The 27,277-nt window shown below is 39.4% G+C and overlaps 1 protein-coding gene across 5 annotated transcripts in view; it reads right to left on the bottom strand.

Moving 5' to 3' along the window:
• The window catches only part of LOC149178836 (zinc ion binding protein), a 496,683-nt gene that overhangs the window by 63,897 nt on the left and 405,509 nt on the right, over positions 1 to 27,277 (bottom strand). For all 5 annotated transcript variants that reach the window (XM_089420459.1, XM_089420458.1, XM_089420457.1 and 2 more), the window contains 2 exons: positions 22,043 to 22,198; positions 21,670 to 21,822 (listed from right to left, as the gene is read on the bottom strand). In XM_089420459.1, the coding sequence (XP_089276585.1) occupies positions 21,670 to 21,822; positions 22,043 to 22,198 (309 nt within the window). The remainder of the gene's footprint in view (positions 1 to 21,669; positions 21,823 to 22,042; positions 22,199 to 27,277) is intronic.

Here is a 27,277-nt window from a genome sequence, read left to right as displayed (position 1 = left end):
AATGCCAGACTAACAATTACAGTGGCCAGGAGTGCTAGAGACTGAGCAGCGCAAAGCAGAATTAGCAGCAGCGCAGTTGGCATAGTGCACAGTTAGCAACAACGCATAGACTTCAGAGGGTCAACGCAAAGACTAGCAACAGTTAGAACTCCAGCAACAGATGCATCACTTTGAACACAATTGGTTCAGTATTTTGGTTGTTTTTCTGTTACAGTTGTTGCAGAAGGCAACAACAACAGTTGGAGTAGAGTCGTAGTGTAGATGCAGTTGGCAGCAGCATCATAGATGTGACATTTGTGTAGTAGTTGGTGGGTAGTATTGTCAGACATTAGAAGCACAAAGAGAGATGATACAGAGTCAGGGTGATGCTTCAGCAGGTTGCATTACTAATGCACATTCCTCGCTAAGAGGGAGTGTTGATTTTTGGTAGCATCGGATGTGCTCTAAGCCTCAAATTTGCAGGGAGGCTAAGACACATGTATTCTAGAATACTCAGAAACCGCTTTGGGAAATTCCACCTAGAGATAGTTTTATTAAAATAATTAATTATTTTTAATGGATCCCTAAGTCTAAACTTAGGAAATTAAAATAATTAAAGGGTATTAATTAAGATGGCTGTGAAACTTCTAGAAGAAGACAGGGATCAAGTCAAAATGATCTGAGCCATTGATTAGAATCTAATCTGGGCAATTGATTGATCAACGAGAGGATTATAAGAAGAGGCCTGATGGGCATTTGGAAGACACATCGAGTGAGATCAAGAGATCGATTTCTCAAGAGAGCAACGCAACAATTGCTGGAGAAGTCATCGAGGAGATTTCTTGCAGTGACAGGCACAAATAGTTTTCTGGTTGGAGAGTTTCCTGATTCAGAGATAGATTGTAGGGAAGGTTGAGAGAAATCCAGAATAGGCAGCACAGTGCCATGCAGAGGTAGTGCAAAGCTTCAGAGGGAGTCTGAGATTCAGTTGGGAAGTCGAGTGCCAGAGCTAGCAGCCAGGGTGTGCGACTGCAGGGCCAGAGGAATGAAGTTCCAGAGAACAGAAGATCCATGGAAGAGGTGACACAAACCCCATAGAGGTTGACGTAGAGGCTGCGCAGAGCCAGCGTGGGGCCAACCATCTAGTGCTTGGATCAGTATCGGCTCGCCAGTGATAGTGTGAGTTATTTCTCACTAATTTCTCTGCCAGTCATATTCTCTAAATCGGATAGCCAGTAAGGCATCCAAATATTCTATTCAAAAACTACTGCATAATAATACAAATCCCCAACTTATGCACCGGTTTTCTTCCATTGGTTTTTTCTGGGGACATTTGTCCAAAAACAACGGTGTCAATTGTGTGTGGTTATTTCTTCTTGCTCAATTCTTGTTTCGGCATATAATTTAATTAGTGAAGGCTGCAGTCATATTTACTTCGATATTTACAGTGTAACATAGTAAATAACTTGCATGAATTACCAAGTAGATGTAATATTAGTTTGCTGCAGTAGGGATTTGGGTCTCTAAATTTTCACATCCTTGAGCCACAGTGGTCTTTTCCTAGTACGGGGGTCGCATGGAGGAGGATCCAAAGGGTCCATAGGGTCCATGGGATCATCAACGATCTCCTTCTCGGATTCAGGCACATAAGGACCTTCTAGGATATCCATCTCATCACTATTATCTTCAGGAGGAGTAGGTGGAGGGAGGTCCCTTGCTTTTCTAAGGGCAACATCTTCATCGAATGTCACATAGCTACTAACTTCAACCTTCTTTTGACCAAAAATATATATTCTAAATGCTTTAGAATCTTCACTATATCCAACAAACGTACCTTTCCTTCCTGTAGCTTCTAGCTTGTTTCTTATGTCCTTCGGCACATGGAAGTACATGGGGCAGCAAAAAATTTGAAGATGACCAATATAGGGCTTAACACCTGTGAATACTTCCTCAGGAGTCTTGTTGTCCAAAGCTTGATGAGGCCACCTGTTTTGAACATACATCACTGTGTTTGTTGCTTCAGCCCAGAGGAACTTTGGCAACTTTTGATCATGGAGCATAGCTTGGGCAACTTCCACAATGGACCTGTTCTTTCTCTCAGCCACTCCATTTTGTTTGGGAGTGTAAGGCACAACGGTCTCCTTCGTGATTCCTTCTATGATCTTCCCTGTATGATTTTCCACCAAAGCCTTGAATTCCTTGAATATTTTGAATGCCACATCCTTGTGCTTCAAATAGTAGATACATGTCTTCCTTGAGAAATCATTAATGAAGGTGATGTAATAAAGATGACTCCCAAGTGAATGCACGAGCATTGGATTACATATATCAGAATGAATGAGATGAATGATTTCTTCCGTCTTGTTTTCGCTAGAGGGGAATGGTCCCCTTGTCTTCTTTCCGCTTGCACACCCAGGGCATACTCCATCATGTTGAGCTTGAACATCAAGTATCCCAAAGACCAACTTCATAAACTTAGGAAGTGCATCATAATGTCGATGGGCTAGCCTTCGGTGCCACAACTTGCTTCAAATATTTGTATTATGGACCATGGCTAGAAGGGATCTTCCTGTGACTCTATAGAGTCCTTCAAACCTAGCTCCCAATGTGAAGGCATTTCTCATGTAGGATTCAACAAGCCAAGTAAGTACTTTTCCTTTAATAAATGCAACCCTCATTCCTTTATCCTCCAAGGTAGATATCGAAACCAAATTCTTCTTCAATCCCGACACATATAATACATCATGAAGCAAAACAGATTCCCCAGAGTTCAAGTGAAATTTGACAAAACCAAAGCCCTTTATGGGATGAGTGGTATTGTCACCAAGGATAATGTTCATATTTGTCTCCCTTTCTACCAAATTAGAGAGAACCTCCTTGTATCTAGAAAAGTGATGAAAAGCCCCGCTATGAACTAGCCAACTATCCCAAGAGTCTGGAGGAGATGAACTATCTAATGCAGAAATAATAATATATTCAAATTGTTTAGTAACAGCCTTCATACTTGAAGTTTCTTGGCCTTTTTGGAGGACGATAGCTATCATCACAATCATCGAGGGAGCCTCTTCTTCTTTTATTCCTTTTTCTATCATCTCTTCTTTCATATGACCTATTGTTGTTGAAGCCATGGTTATTGTTCTAGGACCTTGAAGAGTTCCTTCTTGGAGCATTTCTCTTTTTGGGACAATCTCGAGCATAGTGACCCTTTTGATGACAGTGGTAGCACTCAACGTCTCTATTTCATCCTCTTGTTTCCTTATCCTCTTGATTGGATTGAGGAGGATTTCTTGATTTGGATGGCTTTCCCTTCGCTTTCTTCTTTCCTTGAGCAATGTAGGCAGAGGGCTCTCTTTCGTTTGATCCTTGAATTCTTCCTCTAGATATCATCCTTGATTTTTCTTGTGTGAGTTTTCCAACAAGCTCATCGAATGTCAGGATGTTGTTGTTGTTGCTTATAGTAGTAATGAAATCTTCCCAAATGAAAGGGAGGCCTCTAAGAGTTTCAATCGCCAATTCTATGTCAGGTGTGATGTCCCCAACTCTTAGCAATTGATCTCTAATATGAGATATCCTCATTATGTATGCTTGCATAGATTCTCCCTTGTTCATCTTCTTGTCTTTGAGTTAATCTTTCAAAGAGATGATTTCATTCAAATTGTTGACTTCATACATGCCAGCAATCTTGTCATACATGTTATTGGAACTTCTCAAATTTCCAACAAAAGCAAGTAGATTATCTTGTAAACCATCAGCTATAATTTGCTTTGCCTTTAACTCACCTCTCTTATGCTTGTTCTTGACAGCAACGGAAACATTTTCTAGAGGCTCAGGTACTCTTCCTTGAATGAAGTCCAATACATCATTGTTGTCAGCGACGATTTCCAACATGACTTTCAATGCAGAAAAGTTAGATGAATCACCCAACTTTTCATGCTCCTTGAAGAAAGAGGAAGACATTTTTACCAAACGATTTTCCCAAATTCAATCAGCTTCTTCAGAGATGGATGATCTTGATCTATGTCTCTTGGGCTTCTCTTCACCTCAACTCTAATACCATGTTAATTTTTCACAAATTTGTTATATGCTGAAACTATTACTTCAAGAATATCCAATAGCATCCAATTTAACAATTTCACTTTCTTCAATTATTCAACAGCAGTAGAGCAATAGTAGATAGAACAAGTTTGACAAATGCACAATGAAAGACAACTAATAGACAAAACACAAATTTGGTCAAAGACAAGGGCAAAACCCACTATGGGGAAAACCCTTGCAAATCTTCTTATTACATTGTCTTCAAATGTTCAGCAAAAAGAGTACATCATCCAAGAGTCAAAGCCAAACTTTGACTTAGCCAACATCCAATGTCAATATTCAATATCAACCAATTATTCAAAGTGGTCAACAATGGTCAAATTTGAACTTCCTGTAATCTGCCCAAGTCAACAGCAGTGCAGTCAGCCCTAACCAGTCAGCAGTCAATGATCAACACAACCTTTTAGGAGCTCAGTCAACTTTAGTCAAACTCAGCCTCAAATGTTGATCACAGTCAGCGCAAAAGTCTTCAAAAATGCAGTCAAACTCGGTCAAAGGAGAGAGATAGTCTACTGTCCCTGTCTTTAATTTTCTGTGGTCAAACTAGAAAGCCAATTCCAATAAAAAATGCCGAGATTGCCTTGGTTTTAGTGCCAGTCAACTCAGCTTCAAGAAATTGAACTTTTACAGGTCAAATGAGATCAAGATGTGAAGTCAAACTCGGTCAATCAAGAAGTGAAGTCAAACTCGGTCAAACTGCAGTCACACTGTCTAGCTAAAAGTCGACACAAAAAAGTCAAGATTGCCTCCAAGATCCTCGCACGTGTGAAGAGAAGAGAGCTGCCCTTTAACCTGTACGAACCATACAAATGAAGAGAGAGAAGAATGTGTGTTGTGTGATGTCCAAATGAGGCATGAAGGCACTTATATTTATATGCAACTTGAGGGGTGCCATCTTATCCTTGAGATGTGTCTTTTGACCCAAGGCCAACCTTAACAATTTGTACGTGTGAGAATAAATTAAAAATCCAAATTCTGCTTGTCCAAAATGGGTGATCTTTAGGTCAATTTTGGTCCTCTCCAAAAGAGGAATTTAATGCAATCATTATCTCCGTCAATTGAGCTGTCCAAAGTGGAATTTAACCCTAGTTGCATAATTTAATGTGGGCATCATATCAATCCCACACTATTGTTTAAAGTGAAATTTGGGCATTTGTTTGTCACTGTTTACATTTTATTTGAGGCGGAATTACATAATATGCACCTACAGCCATTCATCTTCAAACTATTTGACGAAATGTCCCACTGAACAAGACAAGCAAAACTCATAAAATCAAGAGAAAATCAAAGATATTCCTAAAGGAAATATTACAGTTGCAGCCCTTTAGATTTCTCAACACAAAAGTGGGTGACCCTTAGGAGAAAAAATTTCTCCCCTTTGGTCACCCAGCCAGCCAACAACCTTATGATGATTCACATATAGATTATCCTTAGAGTTCTCCACCTGTGCTCCAATCTGTGCTCTCTCCCATCTAGCATACTTCCTGAAGGAAGGTGGATCATCTATCAAAGGTACACCAACCATTTTTGTAATCATGTGCTTTCATTTAATGTTAAGGGAATACTAATATGGATCACAGGTTAGGCTGGATGATTGACTGCTCCTGGTTGTATCTTTGTCCCACACTACACCTAGGAGGTCATCCTTTGCCCCTAGTCCACTATGACCTTTCCTAAGGCTCTTTTGGCACAAACAGGAGGCACTGATTGATATAGCATACCCAAGGTAATCCATACTTACTATTTCTCATCTCTCCCTTATATTCACTTCCATTCTTTGGGTTGATTGTCATTTTTCATTTGGACTAGCACCCCTTATCCACATCAATGAATCAAGGCCTAGAAACTTTGCCCTAAGAGGTTGATGTAGCTGAAAGAAAGAAAAAAACATATAAAGCCACAAATGAAAGAAAATGATAAGTGCAAAAGATGGATGGCACTGATAATAATCACTAGGGAAAAAGCCTAGCATGAGCTCTACCCCCCCTCATTAGCCACCACTCATTTCCTAAGCATTTCATGCTTTAAAGTTTATCTAAATAAAAGAACTTATGGATGTCCCAACCTTGATTAGCGATAAACTACTAGATTTTTAAGTGGTATTGGAAAAGCATAAAGCAAGCTAGTCACCCAAGCTATGCAAGAAAGAAAAGACAATCATCGAAGTAAAAGGAACACTAGAGCAACTCATGCCTCCACGACAACTCCTTCTTATCATCATTACAGTCAAGATGTTGGACCTCCTTCAACTGGTACCATGTTGTGGCATCTTTGTTGAAGTATTCCCCACTTCACGACCACATTTATCACATGTATCTATCAATTGATGGGCCTTCCTAAGAATTGTCTCTCCCAATTAGGGATAGAAATACCTAATAGGCCTAATTACATAGTCATCCCTAAAACAAGTGTGGTCACTTGGTTACAAATCATCAACTAGAAAGACATTTGAAGGTAAGGTTTGAGTTTGGCATTTTTGTGCCCCTAACATTGAATATGGTATGTTTTCGGTGGTTTGTCATAGGAACATTGGATGTCAATGATTCATGGGTGAGGCTTCCAATGTGTAAACTAAGTCCTCACTCCATGCTATTGGTTAACTCTAATGCAAGGAGGGCCCGAAACAAATCCATGATCCAAGAAAGGTGCTTTAATGGCCTCAACAAGGTGGACAACTCCAGAAAAGTGATGAGAAGTGCCACCAAATATGTGTCAACTGATGGAGCACTTCATAGGAGTTGGTGTGGCATCCTCCAATAAGGATTCATGCATGAAAACCCTGAAATAGTCCAAGGCATTGAAGGAATGGGCCTTCCAAGAGTCAAGTGCATAAGAATATGTAGAGACCTCTCATAGAGGTGTTTTACCTGATCTCAAGTGCCAAATACATGTCATATAACCCAAAAGTTAGAGGGAAACAATCACCTAGGAAAAAGTGTGACATGCATACGTAGATACATGCTTAGGCTAATGAGAATTGTGCTTCTAGGTATGAAAACATTTACAATAAGACAACCCAACTTTTACAGAGTGGTAAAGTGAAAAACCTAAGGGGTCTCGAAATCATGTATCCTAATAGATCTATCCCAGGACCACTGTACACCCACTTCAGCCATAAATGACCTATATGAGATGGTTACAAGAAGCTATAAGGGGAAACACTAGCCTTGAAATGGGGACTAAGAGGCCAAGCCATGACAAACCACAACCGTCCAAATAAATTGTTAAATTCGGCAACTAGGGACAAACTCCATGTGGGTCATCTTATTTATGGCAACTGATATATTTCTTGGATTCCTCTCGTCGAGAGGTGTAGGATTGATCTAAAGATCATCCAATTCCGATAAGTATTCATGGAGATATGAATTTATTTGTGTTATGGGACAATTCGTCAAGGTCAACCAACAACCAAATTGCCCCCACTTGTGCTCAACGTCTTAGTATAAAAAGAGGTGGCTTGTTAGTCATTTGGAAACACACACTCTTGTGATATCTCTTCATTCTGTTTTGGGTTTGATGAAGATGAGATCTAGAGAGAGTGCCCTAGGTGATACGCTGCCCTAATAGGAGATGCCCTAGAAGTTGTGATGGAGAAGGCTCTACGCTATCACAGAGGACAACCCTTATCTCAGCCACAAAGAAGTCTAATACGCTTCCCTATGGAGAAGCCCTAACAACCTATGAAGAAATCTAATACATTGTCTTGTTTGGGTCATAGCCGCAGAGGAAGAATGGCTTTATTCACAACAAAGCCGCAAAGGAAGAATGGATTTATTCACAGCTAAGTCGTAGTCCAAAAGGGAGACCCTAACCGTAGTCACGAAGGAGACTTAGGGAGGCTCCTTCGCTGTCCAAAAAGGGATTCTATAACGCAGCAAGGAGAGATGTTTATATACCCTAAACGCAGTCACGGTGAAGACCTTAACGCTGTCCATAAGAGATCTACACATTGCCTTATCTATGCCCTAAAAGAGATCCCTAATATGCTGTTCTAGGCCTCATTTTGAGGAGGTTTTTCATGTGCCCTAACTGCTATGAGTACAAGCTCTAGTTGGGATAAGGAAAAGATTTGGCCGCAGTCTTAGGGGATCTCTAGCTGTCAAAGAAAGTAACTAGATGTTGCCTAAACACTGTCCTAGTGGTGTCATAACAACAGAGAAAGAAGGGATCTAAGCCGCAGTCTCTAAAGGCCCTAACGTTGTCATAAGAGATGACCCTAAAGAAATCAAGGAGATGACCTTAACACTGTAAATGAAAAGGCTTAACGCATTCCATGGAGAGGCCTTAACACAGAAAAGAAGACACCCTAGTCTTAGCCCTCAAGGAGGCCATCTTGGTCGTAGTTGGAGAGGATCCTATCAGCCACAAATGATGAAGTTAAAGAAGGAAGGAAACCTTTGACGCTGTAAGGAAAGATGACCGTGCAGTAATAAGGCTGATAGGAAGACATTGTTGTTCAAGGATAGCTTGGTTGTCAACCTTACCTGCTGTTGGGCTAGGCCGCAGGCCATAACCAGCAACATAGAGGACTAAAGTTTGATATGATTGCTTGTCTATGTGCAACATAATGCATGCAGTATGGTGCAACACATGATGTAATGAGGTGCAACATGATGTGATGGATGCAGCTACATGCTCAGATGCAGCAGTTGGATGCAACATGGTATCAGAGACAACACTGTAGTGCAACGCAAAGATTGGATGCAGCTCGGTGATGGGAGCAACACAGTGATGAGTGCAGCTTAGTGATTGGGTGCAGCACAATGTCGGATGCAACATGATGATGAGGTGCAACATAGTGATGGATGCAGCATGGTGATGGAATCACCTTGGAGGATCAGTTGAAGCAGTTTCTCTTCACCTGAGTTCAGATCAGCTACCTCATCTGTCATCTTCTTAGAGAAGATCTTTGCTCTTATTATGACAAGTCAAAATGTTGACTTTTGATGTATATGTACTATATCTCTCTCTCTCTACTGAACTAATGAAGAATATATAAGAAGAATTGATCAAGGGTTTCCCAACATTGGGGGTTGTCCCTGGCTGGTGCCACATCTTGTGTCCTCTTGTCTTGGCTTGTTTTCTGCGATTTATGTTTATGTTCTATCTGCATTTTACTATCATGCTAAATGTGATTGCTAATCTGGATTTGATATTGAGCTAATATGGAAAATTGAAGTAAATTTGCTCTCAGCATAGAACATACCTAAAATTAACATGGTATCAGAGCTGAGGTGAAGACAAAGCTCTCTATGTTTTAGAGCAAACACCCTGGGCTTGATAAGAGAGGATTGATAGCTAGCTGATGAAGTTGAGATTCACTAGGAGTGAAGGCGATCAAAACCATTGCTTGAAGACCTCTCATACTGGCACCTTATGAGGATGACATCTTTCTGATAGGTGGAGACCCTCTCATTTGCAAAAGTAAGAGGGAGTTGGATTCCAGATTTGGAATGGTGAACTGCAACCCCATGACTACCTCGATGAAGCCTAACTTTAAGAAGTTATGTGGTAGTGATGTCGGACCTGATTGGGGAAATGCCTCTGAGTTTCATAAATTCATACTAGCATTGATGTTCTTGGTGAACTCCCGTCCAGATATATGTTTTGTAGTTAGTGTGTTGAGCTCGTATATGGTTGAGCCTCACTAGATTGGTGCCAAGAATCATTTGAGATATCTTCAGGGTACAATCTCTTATTCTGATGCTGATTAAGCAGGTCGTGTGGAGGATCACAAGATCACTTCTGGGCGCTGGTTCTCTTTGGGTTCTGCTTTGATATCATGGATGAGCAGGAAGCAGAAATCGATTGCTTTGAGCACCACTGAGGCCGAATACATTGTTACGAGTATGACCTCGTGTGAAGCTGCCTGGTTGAGGAAGCTCTTTAGTGAGCTGTTTGGACACGTGTTGGATACCATCGTGATCATCGGTGACAACCAGAGGGGGAATTCAATTGTTGAGGAATCCCGCGTTCTACGATCGCTCCAAGCATATAGACATCAGGTATCAGTTTATCTAGGATATGGTACGTCGAGGAGCAAGAAGGCTCCATCGCATTGGGATTGATGTGTAGGTCGTTGATATTCTATCGAAGCCACTGGGAAAGGTCAAACTCTTGACTTTTCGAGAACGACTAGGAGTCGTGGAGTGACTCTCTCCTAAGGGTCCTGTATGATATGGACATTAAGCTCTGGGAGCTCTGGGGGGCTTGGGGTACATCTTGGAGCGATGAGCAACCATAGGGCAAGTGGTTCAACCTTCCCCTAGTGGTTTTCTATGTAGGCAGGATGAGTGGTTTATCCTTCTTCTGTTGAGTCATAGTCATAGGGTGAGTGGTTCAACCTTTCCCTAGTGATTTGTTATGTATAGGGTAAGTGGTTCAGCCTTCCTTGGGATACCCCTGGCAATATGTAGGCAGGATTAGTGGTTTATCCCTCTCTTGCTGAGACATCCTACCCATGCAATCTGGGACTCATGGGAAGTACCTCTCAACTGGCCAATGAGTAGGGAAATGAGGATAGGGACCATAGTATTACCGATGGATGCATCGTGTATCTACCATACTCCTTATGCTAGGACGATACTGATCTGGGATCAATTGGAACTGACTTCGAGTCAGTAAGAGTGATATAGCTCACTCTCTTTTAGAACTGATTTCGAATCAATAAGAGTGGTATGACACACTCTCTTTATTGGAACCGACTTTGGGTCAATATGAGTGGTAGGAGACACTCTCTTTTATATGGAACTAACTTCAGGTCAGTAGAGGATGGTATGATACATTCTCGATCACTTATTCTTCTTCATAGTTCAGCAGAGCAGAGCAGTGCAGTGCATTGATGGCAGAGATAGTACAGTCTGGCAGATGAGGCAACTAGGTCCAAACTCCATGTGGGTCAGCTTATTTATGGCAGCTAATATTTTTCTTGGATTGCTCTCGTCGAGAGGTGTAGGATTGATCTAAAGATCATCCGATTTTGATAAGTAATCATGGAGATATGAATTTATTTATGTTATGGGACAATTCGTCAAGGTCGGCCAACAACCAAATTGCCCCCACTTGTGCTCAACATTTTAGTATAAAAAGAGGTAGCTTGTTAGTCATTTGGACACACACTCTTGTGATCTCTCTTCATTCTGTTTTGGGTTTGATGAAGATGAGATCTAGAGAGAGTGCCCTAGGTGATACGCTACCCTAGAAGCTATGATGGAGAAGGCTCTATGCTGTCATGGAGGATAGCCCTTATCTCAGCCGCAAAAGTCTAATACACAGCCCTATGGAGAAGCCCTAACAACCTATGAAGAAATCTAATACGTTGTCTTGTTTGGGTCATAGCCGCAGAGGAAGAATGGCTTTATTCACAGCTAAGTCGCAATCCAAAAGGGAGACCCTAACTGCAGTCATGAAGGAGACATAGGGAGGCTCCTTCGCTATCCAAAAAGGGATTCTATAACGCAGCAAGGAGAGATGTTTATATACCCTAAACGCAGTCATGGTGAAGACCTTAACACTGTCCATAAGAGATCTACACGTTGCCTTATCTACGCCCTAAAAGAGATCCCTAATACGTTGTTCTAGGCCTCATTTTGAGGAAGGTTTTCATGTGCCCTAACTGTTGTGAGTACAAGCCCTAGTTGGGAGGGCTATAGTCTTAACCCAGCCACAGATAAGGAAAAGAGTTCGCAGTCTTAGGGGATCTCTAGCTGTCAAAGAGAGTAACAAAACGTTGCCTAAACACTGTCCTAGTGGTGTCATAATAGCAGAGAAAGAAGGGATCTAAGCCATGTTGGAATTTCTAAGTCTAATTGTTAAAAACCCTTCATGTACTTTTCTGATTTATTTCTGCCTACTTGATTTGATTAATTAACAAGTTATTTACCATGTAAATATTAAAAATAAATACAAGTACATGCTCAACACATTACAAATCATCAACTTAAGGAAACAAAACAAGCACACAAGTGACACCGTTGTTTTTGTACCAATGTCCCCGGAAAAACCCAATGCGGGAAAACCAGTGCAACTATCTAAGGGTTTTATTATTATGCAGTTTCTGAACACAATCTGGGTGCCAAAACCGACTCACCCAACATAGAATAATCTTGGCAATAGTACCTCTCTACTCGGAAGCAGATATTCCGACTGAAACCTCAGATAAACACTCCGACAGCTCCCAGCTCCAATCTGCCCCACGAAAACCCCAGCGTCGGCCTCTAGGGACTGCGTCAGCCCTTTCTGGCCCAGCGTCTGCCCAATGTCACCCTAGCTCACCCTGCGTCAGCCCTTAGAGCCTCTGCGTCACCCATGCTGGCTCTCTGAGCCACTGCGTAGCTCCTGGCTAGCTCTGCGTCCCTCTCTCCCGAATTCTGCGCTGATCCTCCTGGTACTATCTCTACTTCTCTGATTCTGTATTGATTGCCCCTAGGCTGCAACTTTGATCACTCTTTCGACTTCCTCAGTGTTGTCGCGCGGATTGACACGACAACGCTCAGACCGGGGGCTGTCACTCTGATCCCTGATCCCTCCGTTTAAGCCTGTCTCCCGCGGCTAAGGGGGGTAGTCCCTGTGAGATGATGAGACCAACTGTCGACCAGTTGGTTGGGAGACACGAGACACGATCAAGATAAGCACTAAAATGATTTGATTAATTGAGCAGACCAGTGCCTTATAAGATTGTTATTAAAATGAGCCGTGAACAGCAATCATTTGTCATCAAAGGTATCAGCTAAATCACGATGACCAGAACGATATCCAGCAACTGAAAATTTAGAAAAGATGAATGCTTTAAAACCACCACAAGAGTCATGAATCATTAACCAGATATCATATTCGTATCTCGACTTAGATCTCAGCATAAAAGATGATAATTCCCGAGAATAACTGGATCTGGCAAACAAGAGAATTTTCCACAAAATTTTTATGCTTTTCTTTTTTTTTTTTTCAAAAAAAATGAAATCTAAAAAAATTAATCTAAAACTAAACTATTTCAAAAATAAAACTAAATCTAAAAAAATTATAAATAAATCTTTTTTATTTTTTATTTTTTTATTTTTTCATAAAATTTAAATCTAAACAAAATAAAGTCCTAAACTAAAATAATAAATATATAAAAAAAAGTTTAATCTAAAACATTAAAATCCTAAAATAAAATTAACTTAACAAAGCCTAAGTCCATTTATTTTATATTTTTATTTTTCATATAAACAAAAACTAAATTAAAACCCAAATAAGACAGAACCTAAACTAAACTAAAAATTAAATGAAAATCTAAATTACATTCTACGCTAGCCCTTTTCTATATATAATTAAAATCTAACAAAGAAAATGATATTCGAAAATGACTAAACCCTAAAGCTACGTATATGACCACAAAACTCAAATACGCATTCGATTTACCTGCTACGGACATATGCGTAAACAAAAGAAAGATTCACCTGAAAACCTTACGCGGAACGGAAGAAGGATATGCCAGCGGGTTTTGAAAGATTTAAAGCGTGCCTGGAGACAATGATGCGCAGATATTACCTAACCCGTGTTGACACAACGATTTCTTGAGACGTTGAGCAGATGGCAGCGGATTTCTTGATGCTGCGTTGAGAAAACGTGAGAATGAACCCGTAACAGTTTTCGATGGTCCTCAGATAAGCTGGAAAACGACGTGAAATGGGCAGAGAAAAAGCTCGGCGTTGGTATCGATTTGAGACTGTGCGTTTGCGGTGAGTAGAGCAGAGCGTAAACACTTCTGTGGTTTCCAGTTCAGGACGGTGGACGAGTGGAGCTTATGAAGGTTTTCGATAACCAAAAGGAGCGTGATTTCTCAGCTGGGCCGGTTGCTCATAGATAGCTCATCTGGTTAACCCGTCTACTTGAATGAGATCTGAGCCAAATCGCAGTCATATTCTTCACGGTATGCAGCAAAATAAACTCGTTGACGACTACGCATATACAAACTGGCCCGATCTATTTCGTTCCTTGATTCTTTTTCCTTGACGGCGGGCAGATACGTGAGGCAACAACGTGAATGGCTCTGAGTTTGTTGGCCAAAGATTTCATACACACCATAACGTTTTCTAATGCGGCACCAGAGACTGAGATTATTTGAGAGCAACTTCTGATTATTTGAATTGAATCCGCCTGTTTCACTCACGCTGTTTCCTTCCAGATAACTTGTTCATGAGACAAATATGCGTTTCAATTCTGAAGCCCTTCGCTGAGCTGATTCACGTCTATGATGAATGTGTCTTGCGTTTTAACGATTGCGTAGACTGAATCAAAACTTTTAAAATCGAACAGCAGTATTGAAATTGAGCAATTTGTGCGCAGGGTAATAAATCGCAGAATCTGGAAACTCTTTGTCGGCAGCAGATCCAGCAGTGCACTGGTAAAGAGAACGTTAATAGACTTGCATGCTGGGGCAGCTACAATTTCAAGCAAACAAAGCCCTATACCTGCAAACACAAAAGACAAGAAAACCCTAATGAAACCTGAAATAAGTAAAACTAAAAATGGAACCCTAGATCAGCTTAATAATTTACAGATTTGACCCCTTAACAGCCAGATTCAGCAATAAGCACGGAAATATTTTAAAGAACAGAAATTTCAGACTGTCACTGTGAAGAACTTCAGAAAATCTCTCATGCAAATTAGAAAAATAAACCGAATGATAGACCCAGGATCAAATCCAACTAGGCTCAGCAAAAAATGCTTGTGGGAGTTGGCTGGTTTAGCCAAGAACTTCCCCTAACGCCCACAATTTCCTTCTGAAAAGGTTTTCTGCACAGCTCAAAACAACCATCAGTAAAGAGGGCAAAAATGCTGCTAGATCTCATAAAGTAATGGAGATACCTGCCATTAGTTCAGAAACCCTAACAACACTCAAACCCTAGCAAGTGAACAAGATACCTGTGCTCACAATACTCTACAAAAAGCTATTATTAACGGCTGAAAATAACATATGCAGAAAATTAAACAATCTCACAACGTTTCAAGAGAGTAACACCAGCAAGATATGGACCCCAAAGTCTTCTTTTATTAACCAGAAACAGATTTACAAGAGAGCTTCTTCAGTATCAGACTCACAGATCGAATGATCTGAAATGACCCCCTAAGACCCTATATAAAGGAAATGATCCCAACGGCTAGTTCGAATGATCCATGCTGAAATGATCTCGACCGTTGATGAGGATCAAGACATCTCTTGATCTCATCCGTCGAAATTGCTAACTTATTATTAAAATGATATTTTGCATGCATTCACTTAAAATATTATTATTTTATTATTTAGGGTTTTTGCTCTATTTTTTAATTTTTTATTAATTTTATTATTTTATTATTCATTTTAAAATGGATCATCGAATTAAGCCTTCGGAAACATCACCTAGGACCTAGGACTTAGGACTCATGAGGGGATTTACAACATTTTTCGACCCTCAAGACACATTTCATGATGACTTTTACAAATTTACATCTTAAGGGGGAAAACCCCTTTAACATAGACCCTCACAAATCACCCAGTTCTGCGACACAACTATAATCTAGCAGATCAACACACTAGGATTCTCCTAAAGTTCTAATGACAAAATCCATCCCGGCTTTGGGGTCAAGTTTGAAGGAAAACTCTGCCGATCCATGGATCGGTGAGACGAAAAACCTTCCAGGACGTAGATTACCACTAGAAAGTTAGGTCCACCTAGGCAATTCACATACACGACTCATGTCTGCTAAGATTATTTACAATTCATACATGCAGACTGGGTTTACAATCAAAATGATTAAGCTGCTGATGACTGCAGGATGGCACGGACACGTTGATCAGGTGCTGCCCCTTTTTGCAAAGAAAAGGGGGGTGTACTGCATGGGTAGTTGACCAGTAGAGGTCAACACTTAGCAAACCCTGCCCCAGAAAATCGAAATCTTGATCAACTCGGTGTGTTCTCCAAGTGACCCTCAAACCTCCTCTTATACTTTTCTCGTTGACAAATCAACGGCCGACATTAAGACCCTAATCAACGGCTAAGATTAACTCTCGCTTGATCCATGACTTTTGGACCTTTCTAACACCATTTTATATTAATTCACATTTATTTTATTTTCCATAAGTTTAGACTTAGGGACTCCATTAAAAATATTAATTATTTTAATATCTCCCAAACTGTTTAGAATCCCCAAACCATTTCTGGGTATTGGAGATCTCATGTGCTTTAGCCTCTCCACCAATTTTCATGGCTAGAGCACATCCGATGTTACCCCAAATCAACAAGCCGCAGTCTCTAAAAGCCCTAACACTGTCATAAGAGATGACCCTAAAGAAATCAAGGAGATGACCTTGACGCTGTAAATGAAAAGGCTTAACGCAGTCCATGCAGAGGCCTTGACACAGGCAAGAAGACACCCTAGTCTCAGCCCTCAAGGAGGCCATCTTGGCCACAGTTGGAGAGGATCCTATCAGCCACAAATGATGAAGTTAAAGAAGGAAGGAAACCTTTGACGCTATAAGGAAAGATGATGGTGCAGCAATAAGGCTAATAGGAAGACATTCATGTTCAAGGATAGCTAGGTTGTCAAACTTACTTGCCGTTGGGCACAATGTTGCACAAAGCGGAGACGAAACAAGGACGTTTTTTGGAAGCGGGGACGCGGAAGCGTCATTTTCCAAAATTCTTGGAAGCGAAGCGTCTGCTATATATATATATATATATATATATATATATATATATATAGATATTATATTTTTTATGCATTTATATTCAAAACAAACATCCCAAATACCAAATTAGTTGTAGAAGACATGAAAACATGCATATTTTTTGCATAAATCAAGATAGATATGGCATCCATGATTCCATTGTAGTTACTAGTATCTACATCAATGATTAATTATTCGAGCATCAACCATCTATATTCTACAAACATACATCAAATTTTTAAGCATATTATAAAACACAAAACATTTAAGCATATTATAAAACATAAAACATAGAGCATATTATGATTTATTTGCAAGTGAGCAACTGTCAACATTTGTCATGTCCAAAATTCAAATAATAATGTTTACAAAATAGGTCACTTGGTCACTGCCAAGCCAAAAAGGTTCAAATTCACAAGCCTATAAGTCTAATCTATGTTGCGGGGGAGCGCTCCCCCTCGGCTCCCGCTCCCAATCCACGCTCCGGGAGGGAGCGACTCGAGAGCGCGCTCCCTAAAAAAAATTTCGCTCCCTGCCTTTTCGAGAGCGATTTCGGGAGCGTTTTGCCTCTTTTGCAATTTTTTTTTTGTAGTAATGTTTGAAATGCAATTTTTTTTGAAAGAAACAAATAATTTTTGAGTGGGGCAGCTTAATGATAAAGTCTAGGCCCTAGTATTGATATGTTATTCATGGTAATGTTTAAGAATTAAAATAAAAGTGACATTCTCCTTAATATTCATTTTCATCCTTTTACTTAAATTTTTAACATTACCATGAAATGACTCAGGATGTTTGAGACTGGTTCCAGCCTCATTGGATTTCATATGGAGAAAGTGGAATTTTAAATTTCATTCAAAAGCCAGCAGACTTATCAGTATTTCAGGATTTCAGGATTGAAATGTTTCCATTGAATTTTGTCACGTATTAGGGTATGGAACTCGTATTTAATCAAGAGCACCAATCCCTCTATGTACCTTGATGTTAGTGACATTGGTTGTCGAACTCCTCTATCATGACCCTACTAAAAATGTACGCATCACTCAAACAAAATCTTGACTTGACATGCTATGCTTGTTCTATCTTATGTTAATGCTTAGAGGGTGATATTAATGACAAAGACTCTGATTTTCCAACAAGACTAAAAAATTAGACATTTCTCGTGGTGGCAAGAGGCCCAAGCATAAGAAATACATAATAGATTTACTTCTCTTTTCTAATTTCTAGTAACTTTTATAACTATTGACTCTTTCATATTTATTATGATATTTTTTTAAACAATATATGACAATTTAAGTTTGAAGTTGGCAATTATAACTCATTAGTAATGAATTATGAATATGATGCTTCATGAAAATTGAAAGTTGTTTCATTTTATAACATTTCATTTCATGTTAGATATTATTTGTTGTAATGGTTACACTTAGCTTACAAGTACAACTTTGGCGATCAATGATGATAAATGTTATATATTGAATTTTGAAAGCTTGAAACTTTATGGTTGATTAATCATGAGACTCAATATGTTGTATGTTACTATGTAACTAACTTGTGGACGTGGTTGATGAAGATTATAACTTCTAGATGATTGTTGTTGTATGGTTCAATCTATGTTTTTTTATGTTTTTTATATCTAATTCATTATTCTACATGTTTTTGTTGACATATATGTATCAAAATATAAAAAATATATATATTATATAAAAAACGCTCCGGGATTCGCTCCCAAACCGGGAGCTTCTGAAAATGTCGCTCCCGCTCCCGTTTTCGCTCCCGCTCCCCGCTTTCGCTCCCGCTCCCAAGTAACATTGAGTCTAATGATTAATCTATGACAAAAGTAGTAAATTGTGAATATATCTACTAATCTCTTCTCCTTCCACCACGAAGAGAACGTTGCAGCGGGCCTCCACGTGGTGGCAATGAAGAAGATGGTGCCTGTGGAAGTTGTGGCACTAAAACTGATGAAGACGAACCCCCTGCTGTTAGTGTTGAACCATGGAACCTAGGAACCAAGGGACCAGATGGGGGTGGCATCTCAACACGATCATCATCATCCTGGAATCGCTCAAAAAATTCATATAAAAAAAAACATGGAGGAAGCTCACGATCCGAACACTTCATACAGCCGAAGCGTCGTTCGAAGCGCGTTTCAGAAAAACCAAAACGCATTTCGGTCACACGCTTCCGAAATTTCCAGGAAGCGTGTTTATCAGCCTGAAACGCGTTTCGGTTTTTCCGAAATGCGCTTCGGACGACGCTTCCCCCACGCATCCGTATGGATCACAGATCAAGGTTTTGGTCTAGGGGGGGAGGGATGTTTCCTGCAACACTGGTTGGGATAGGCCGCAAGCCATAGCCAACAGCATAGAGGACTAAAGCTTGATATGGTTGCTTGTCTAGGTGTAGCACAATGGATGCAGTACGGTGTAGCACATGATGTAATGAGGTGCAACATGATGTGATGGATGCATCTACATGTTTAGATGCAGCAGTTGGATGCAACATGGTGTTAGAGATAGCAGTGTAGTGCAACGTAATAATTGGATGCAGCTCAGTGATGGGAGCAGCCCAATGATCAGAGCAACTTAGTGATTGGGTGTAGCGTAGTGTCGGATGCAGCATGATAATGAGGTGCAGCACAGTGATGGGTGCAACATGGTGATGGAATCACCTTGGAGGATCAGTTGAAGCAGTTTGTCTTCACCTGAGTTCAAATCATCTACTTCATGTGTCATCTTCTTAGAGAAGATCTATGCTCTTATTATGACAAGTCAAAATGTTGACTTCTGATATATATGTACGATCTCTCTCTCCCTCTGTTGAACTAATGAAGAATAAATAAGAAGAATTGATCAAGGGTTTCCCCACATTAGGGTTTGTCCCTGGCTGGCGCCACATCTTGTGTCCTCTTGTCTTGTCTTGTTTTCTGTGATTTATGTTTAAATTCTATCTGGATTTTACTATCATGCTAAATGTGATTGCTAATCTGGAATTGATATTGAGCTAATATGGAAAATTGAAGTAAATTGGCTCTCAGCATAGAACATGCCTAAAATTAACATAAATAGCCTAACTAAATAAAAAACTTTACATAGATCACTAAGCATGGTCTAGTGAAAATACATAAGATACATGGTCGCAACTTTTGGCTCATCATGATACATAAGAACAATCCTCATGAAGGCACAACTAATCATGGAACACTAGGCTTACACATCATCTCAAAACATGCATGAGATCAATTCAGATTTTGGGATAATCTAGAAAAATGAGGTGCCCATCCTGATGTGAAACAAAGGGTAACACTCCAAACCCAATTAAACATTAAGGGGTGATTATTGTATTGTTTATTTATGTCTAATTTTTGTTAACATTTTCCCAAGTCTATATTAAAGAGAAGAGTTGGGATGCAATATTTAACTAGTTACATATCATTTACATCAATTTTTTTATTTGTATACCCAATTCAATATTAAGGGAGGATGTTGAAGATATGTTGGCTCACCTAGGCTTGTAACTCAAATGGCCCTTATAATTTGATTATTATAAACCCTTAGTGATTCAACATGGATGATATTGATTCATGAGTGCTCCCTAGAGGTATCACACCATAGGTTATGTTCCACATCAAAAGTGATCCCAAACCTATTTGTAAAGAGGCCTAAGCCTCATTTGTACTAGATTTACTTGAGCAAACATATCATTATCGATATTATCTTGAAACGTACTTATTTTACCCAAAAAATTCTTATCTTTCTTTATGATGTGTGATGATTACTCAATTCGGTTTAGTATGTTTATCACACATAATAAATGATTCCCTACCATTTCTAACAATACAAAGTTATGTACTAATCTGTTTTCTCTGTTCATTCATTGTATTGTGATCATTGCAAAGTTACATCATCTATAGTTTAATCCTTATATGGGGCTACCATGTATAGGTAAAACTGCAGGCTTCAATGGATAAACTATCATGGATAATCTTTGAGGTGGTAAAATGGGTTGAACAAAGGCAAGATTGGGATCCCAATAGGAAAACACAACCTAAATAGAAAACTCAGAAAAATTAAGACATGCTAGGAAAAGATAGCAATTAAACCTGTATTTTTTGTGGCCAGCTTGTCCTGAATTTCTTGAGAAATGGCATGTGTTTCTCAAGAAGCCTGGTGTTTCTTCAAGAAATGGTTATATTTTGAGAATAATGGGATATTTCTCTCAAAATGCATTACTTGTCAAGAAACAAGAACTAGAAGTATGTGTATGAAACAACGGTTCTAATGTATTTTCTGTTTCTAGCAGGTATTGCCCAGAAAAAAAAAACCCTACTATCACATTTTTGGTGACTAGGTCCCATCCCATCTAAAATCCATATAGGCATGTTAACAGTTAAATAAATGAAGCACAAATATATGAGATAATCTTTTGAGAGCATTGCTGAAGATATCAGTAAATTTTACAGCAAATTTAATCGTCAAATTCCAAAATTCTTGAGGCTTCACTAAGGGAAGAATAGATCAAGCATACAATCAATTTTACCTCAGCTCGATCTGTAAGTAATGGTTATATTTTGAGAAAAATGGGATATTTCTCTCAAAATTCATTACTTGTCAAGAAACAAGAACTAGAAGCATGTGCATGAAACAACGATTCTAATGTATTTTCTGTTTCTAGCAGGTTTTCCCCAGAAAAAACCCCTACTATAACATTTTTTGTAACTAGGTTCCATCCCATCTAAAATCCATATAAGCATGTTAATAGTTAAATAAATGAAGCACAAATATATGAGATAATCTTTTGAGAGCATTGCTAAGATATCAGTAAATCTTACAGCAAATTTAATCGTCAAATTCCAAAATTCTTGAGACTTCACTAAGGGAAGAATAGATCAAGCATACAATCAATTTTACCTCAGCTGGATCTGTGTGTTTTGTAACATGTCCAATAAGACATTGTGCATGAAAAGTATGTTCACAAGGAAAGACATAAAATGGGGCCATAGGTGACGCAAAACCCCTGGCCATTCCATGCCCACTTGAGGCCAATATTTTTCGTCCGCAAACCTGTCATTTCCAACATTAGTGAACATTAACATGAAGAACAATGCAAATCCATGAGCTACAATAAACGAGAAATCAAGACAAACAACTCAAGAACATGCTTTCAAGTAAACAAATTTGTTCTGATGTGATAAATGATTCAACAAGTAATGCATGTAAAATAATACCCCTCAAATATTAATAAATCCATAGTTAATCATTCTTAAAATATCAAAAGCAATACCCCACACTCTTCATTGCTGTCAACAATGGCATATCTTTGTGCCAAAGCACTAATGTCATTTCTGATATTGTCTGCTCCATGTGTTGCATCATTCATCTCCTGCTTCAACCCCTCAATCTGCTTATTATAGTCCTCTAAGGATGAACATATGGCCTCCTGGTCAGCAACACGAGACACCAAATATTAAAAGGAGTGGAATATGTAATTAGCATAGCAGAGTTCTTTTTACCAAATTTATATTCAGCAAGTCAATACAAAAATTATACTCAAGGAGTTTAAGGTTAAAAGCTAACAGAATGTTCTGACATATTACTTGCTTTATTTTATTTTCATATAAAGCTTAGAGTCAAATCAAAACTTGTGACACCAAATATTAAAAGGAATGAAATATGTAACTAGCATAGCAGAGTTTTTTTTCCAAATTTTGTTTTCAGCAAGTGAATACAAAAGTTATTCAAAGAGTTTAAGTTGAATACTAACGGAAGTGACATATCACTTGCTTTATTTTATTTCCATATAAAGATTAGAGTCAAATCCAAACATGTCTAGCCTTAAACAGACACGAAATGGGAATATAGAAACAATAATGGATTCAGCAAATTTAAGAATATCAGAAAACAAATTTCAACAGATCTTGGGTATTGAGCATATGATGAACTACTTTTATTAAAAGTTGCATTGCAACATAGGGCATACAGTTTAGAAAGAAAGCATAAATCACTTCACTAGAGTGTATCTCCCATACGTGACAAGGTTTGTTTTTTCAGTGAAGTTTGTTTGGGAGGATCCACTTGTGGTACCCAACAGTGCCACACAACTAGTTTGTCAACCAGCAAAATCTTTATCAACGATAATGCCATAAACTTTGGATGATGATGGTCATAGGCTAACTTTAATGACGTAAAAGCTGGCCAGATGCATGAGAACTGCATATGCCTTGGAAGTCAGCAGACGGAGTAGAGAAGATTGACTAACCATATAGATAGAGAAAGCTCAATAGAAGTGAATGATTTAATGATTGTCATACTTATAACGTAGCCAACTGAAAAGACTTAAGATATTCAGGTACTATGTTTGTACACAAGGATATAGTGGGGAGTGGGAAACAAGGACCACATTGTCAGTTGTACTTCTTCATATTTTGCAAAGCAATTTACTGACACTGCACAAATGGAATCCATAAGATGTGCAAGAAACAAGAAAGTAAAAACCTTGTGATGACACTAATGTGTCTAGTATGCTTAGCCTCTAGCATTTTCTATTGAGCATGGTAAAAAGCATCAGCAATCAACTAGGGTTCATTGAGATTGCCCAACTTGTGGCCAAAATTAGTCAGTCCTACACAGAACCTGCAGGTCTAATTTGGGCCTGGGTTAACCAGCTCAAAGTTCCAAACTCATCAAAACCTCATAAAATCCGATGAATTTAAGAAAAAACCATCAGATCAAGCAAAAACTTCTCAAGTCAAATCCTAATCTACTGAGAACAAGTTAACTCACAAGTCAAATAATATATAGAAACCATTTTTTTTCCAATTCTTCATCATTTCTCTTGGAATCTGATAAGAAGGTTTTTGAGACTATGGCTCTGATATTAAAGCACAATAGCTAGGATTTTCAACATTTGCACTCCGGCTAGAAATTTGACCAGCATCAAGGGATTCAACATTTGAACTGATTTTCACCTTTCTTTGAAGATTTCAAGTTGCTGATGTTGGAGCTCCAGGGGCAGGAGAAGGCACACGAGAGCCTTCTGTTGGCACTCATTCCTAGTGGCTAGGGGCTGTTATATTTACTGTTTGTGCAGCATTTCAGATTCTATCATATGATTTCAGATTTGACCTGAGTCTTGTTGACCACACTTTGTCAAAGTTATTAGTTACCATCATTCATCATTGTAAACCCAATTTCTGCAAAGCTTATTGTACATGATGCCAGTATGACCATTTAATTATGTAACAACACCTAGGTAAGCCTCTGATTTTGGCAAAGGAATTAGGAAATTTTTTAACCTGCGTGAATTATGTGTGTTTGTAAACACACATAATCGACACAGTTTTTCTTCCAACTATAACCCCAAAGCTAGGGTGGAATTCGTTGAACATGTGTTAGGTGAATTTTAGTGTTTATCGAGTCTATTGTAAAAGTGTGTTTAGGAATAATTCTAGTGCATGGTCCCTCGCAATCAAAACACCATGGCTAAATTATTTTATTATAAGCACACTTGGTTTCATACTAGATCATATTGTGTCACAGAATTGGGTAATATCTTGAGGGTCTATGTCTAAAGGTGTTTTCCCCTTCTAAGGGTTGATATTGTAATTATTTTGATGTAAAAAATATTTTAGTGCATGGTCCCTCACAATCAGAAACCATGGCTAAAATATTTGAGGGTGGAAAAATTATTAATCCCCTCTAGAGTCAATTAATTAATTTTTTTGGCTAAATTAAATAAAAATCCTAAGCCAAAAAATTAATTAATTTTGAGTCAAAAATAATTATAGATAAATTAAATTCTTTCCAAGTGGAAAATAATAAAAATTAGTGGGTCAAAAAGAAGTCAAATTTTGGAGGTCCTCCACCAAAGGAAAAATTGGATATTTTAAGAAATTTTGAGCCCTTGGACTTTCGTGGTTAAGTAAAAGTCAATTTTTGAGGAAATTAGTCCAAAATATCAAGCCAACTAGCCGTTATTTTGCACTTGGATGTAAAAATTCAGAATCCCCAAATCACTACTGTAGCAACTGATTATATTTCTCCTACTGAATCAAGTTATTTACAGTATTATACAGTAAACATCGAAATAAATACAATTGCAACTTTCACAACTTAAATAATATACAGAAGCAAGAATTGAGCAAGTGACACCGTTGTTTTTGGACAAATGTTCCCGAAAAAGCCCAATGTCAAAAAACTGGTGCAACCACTGAGGGTTTGAATTATTATGTAGTAATTTCTGAATACAATTCTTTGGATGCCCAAATTGGCAATCCTATATAGAGATCTAACTAGAAAAAAAATAGTGAGATGATCTCACCTTGTCACTAGGAAATCTGGCACTGATATGCACTGGAGATGAGCCTCTGCGCAGTACTGTGTCCACCCCACGCAGTTACTGCATCACTATTGTTGGGACTGCGCTGCACCTCCTCTTAATCCTCTGCTCGCTGGAAAATTCGACCCTCTGGCCTCCCGATCTCACACCCGGTTCCGTCACTAGATCCCGACTGTTCCCCAACAAAAATACAGAATCTCTCTGAAGCTTTGTGCTACCACAATGTAGCTCTATGCTACCTCTGCGTGGCCCAACATTCCCTATTTGGACTACTCTCTTCCCTCTCTGCGTTGCACTCTCCAAATCAGGGAAACTTCCTTTGGAAAATTATCCTTGCCCCTCACTGCAAGAAATCTCCTCGATCACCTTCTCCGACAACTGGTACGCTGCTCTCTTGAGAAAATCAATCTCTGATCTCTCACCTGATGTATTTTCCAACAGCCCATCAAGCCTTTTCTTATGATCCTCTCGTTGATCAGTCAATGGCCCAGATTAGATTCTAATTAATGGCTTAGATCATTTTGGCTTGATCCTCATCTTCTTCTAGAAGTTTCACCCCCAGTTTAATTAATACCGTTTAATTATTTTAATTTCCTAAGTTTAGACTTAGGCATCCATTAAAAATAATTGATTATTTTAATAAAACTATCTCTGGGTGGAATTTCCCAAAACGATTTTTGGGTATTCTAGAATATATGTGTCGTAGCCTCCCTGCAAATTTTGAAGCTTAGAGCACATCCAATGCTATTAGAAATCAAAAGTCCCTCTTAGCGAGGAATGTGCTCTAGTAATGCAACCTACTGAAGCATCACCCTGACTCTGTATCATCTCCCTCTGTGTTGCTAATGTCTGACATCACTGCCCACCAACTATTGTCCAAATGTTGCATCTGTGTTGCTGCTAACTGCATTTGCACTGCAACTTTGCTCCAACTGTTGTGTCGCCTTTTGCAACAACTGCAACGGAAAAACATCTAAAATATTAAACCAGTTGTTCAGCATGATGCATATGTTGTTGGAGTTTTGACCGCTGCTAGTCTCTGCGCTAACCCTCTAAAGCCTTTGTGTTGCTACTGACTCTACATTGTGCTAACTGCACTGCTACCAACTCTGCTCTGCGCTGCTCAGTCTCTGGCGCTCCTAGCCACTACAACTGTCACTCTGACACTCCTCTACACCAACTGACACTGGTCCATGCTGCTACTTCTGATATGGGCTCTCATAGCAAGGTATTGATCTATGAGGTGGACTCCTCAATGGACCCTGCCCATCTGCAGTTCTTTCGAACTATAGTACTAGATCACCCCACCTCTCCCTTGGAGGTATCTAGGCAATCAAGGCAAACTCCTCCTCGATCTTTGCGGTTGCAGCCTACGGATCATGTAGCTCATCCTTGTCGGACACTCTGTAGCGTAGTGACCAAATTCACCACACTGGAAACATTTGATCTTTGAGACGTCCTTCTTCCACCTTCGCTGCTCCTGTTGCCCCTTTGATGCAAGGGTTGCATTCTCTTCCTCCTCCTTGTGCTTCGTCCCACAGTTGTTGTTGTTATCAAGTTTGCACTTGACTAAGTCTTGCCTCATCTCTTCCTGTTGAAGAGCGGCCCACATCCCTTCCCAATTTGGAAATCCCTCTCTACCCAGGATACTCTGGACAAACACTTGCCATTCTTCTGAGACTGAATTCAAGGCCAGCCTCACCATCTCGGTGGGCTGAGGCGTTTATCCTACAGCTGCCAATGAGTCTCGGACCTCCAAAAGCTTTGATAGGAACAGATCAATGCATTCCCCCTTCTGCATCCTTGTGGATCTCATTTTATCCTCCAAGTACATCTTTCGCTGCTCGAAAGATCCCTGATACAACGTAGCCAAGGCATCCCACATCTACTTGGTAGTCCCTTTGCCATTGATGTGACATACAACATGATTCCTCACTCCATCGAGGATCAACCGCTTGGCCTTCGCCATTTCAGCCTTGTACTTCTTGAGTGGATCCGCATCTGCAAGTTCAGCTACCACACTATCGACATAGGCTTTGAGATTATGCTCATCCAGAAGGTAGGAGATCCTAGCCTTCCAAATCACATAGTTGGATGCTCCGTCCAACTGATCTTGATCTCTCAGCCCATTAGCTACCATCTCTGCCAACAAAATGTCGAACTGCCTCCTCTCTCCTTTGC

Source organism: Pinus tabuliformis, chromosome 4_1, assembly GCF_031772625.1.
Source record: "Pinus tabuliformis cultivar Carrire ecotype Pingquan chromosome 4_1, CPIR1, whole genome shotgun sequence".
Lineage (NCBI taxonomy): Eukaryota > Viridiplantae > Streptophyta > Pinopsida > Pinales > Pinaceae > Pinus > Pinus tabuliformis.
Note: the sequence above shows the minus strand (reverse complement) of the source record. Positions and strands in the feature narration are given on the sequence as shown.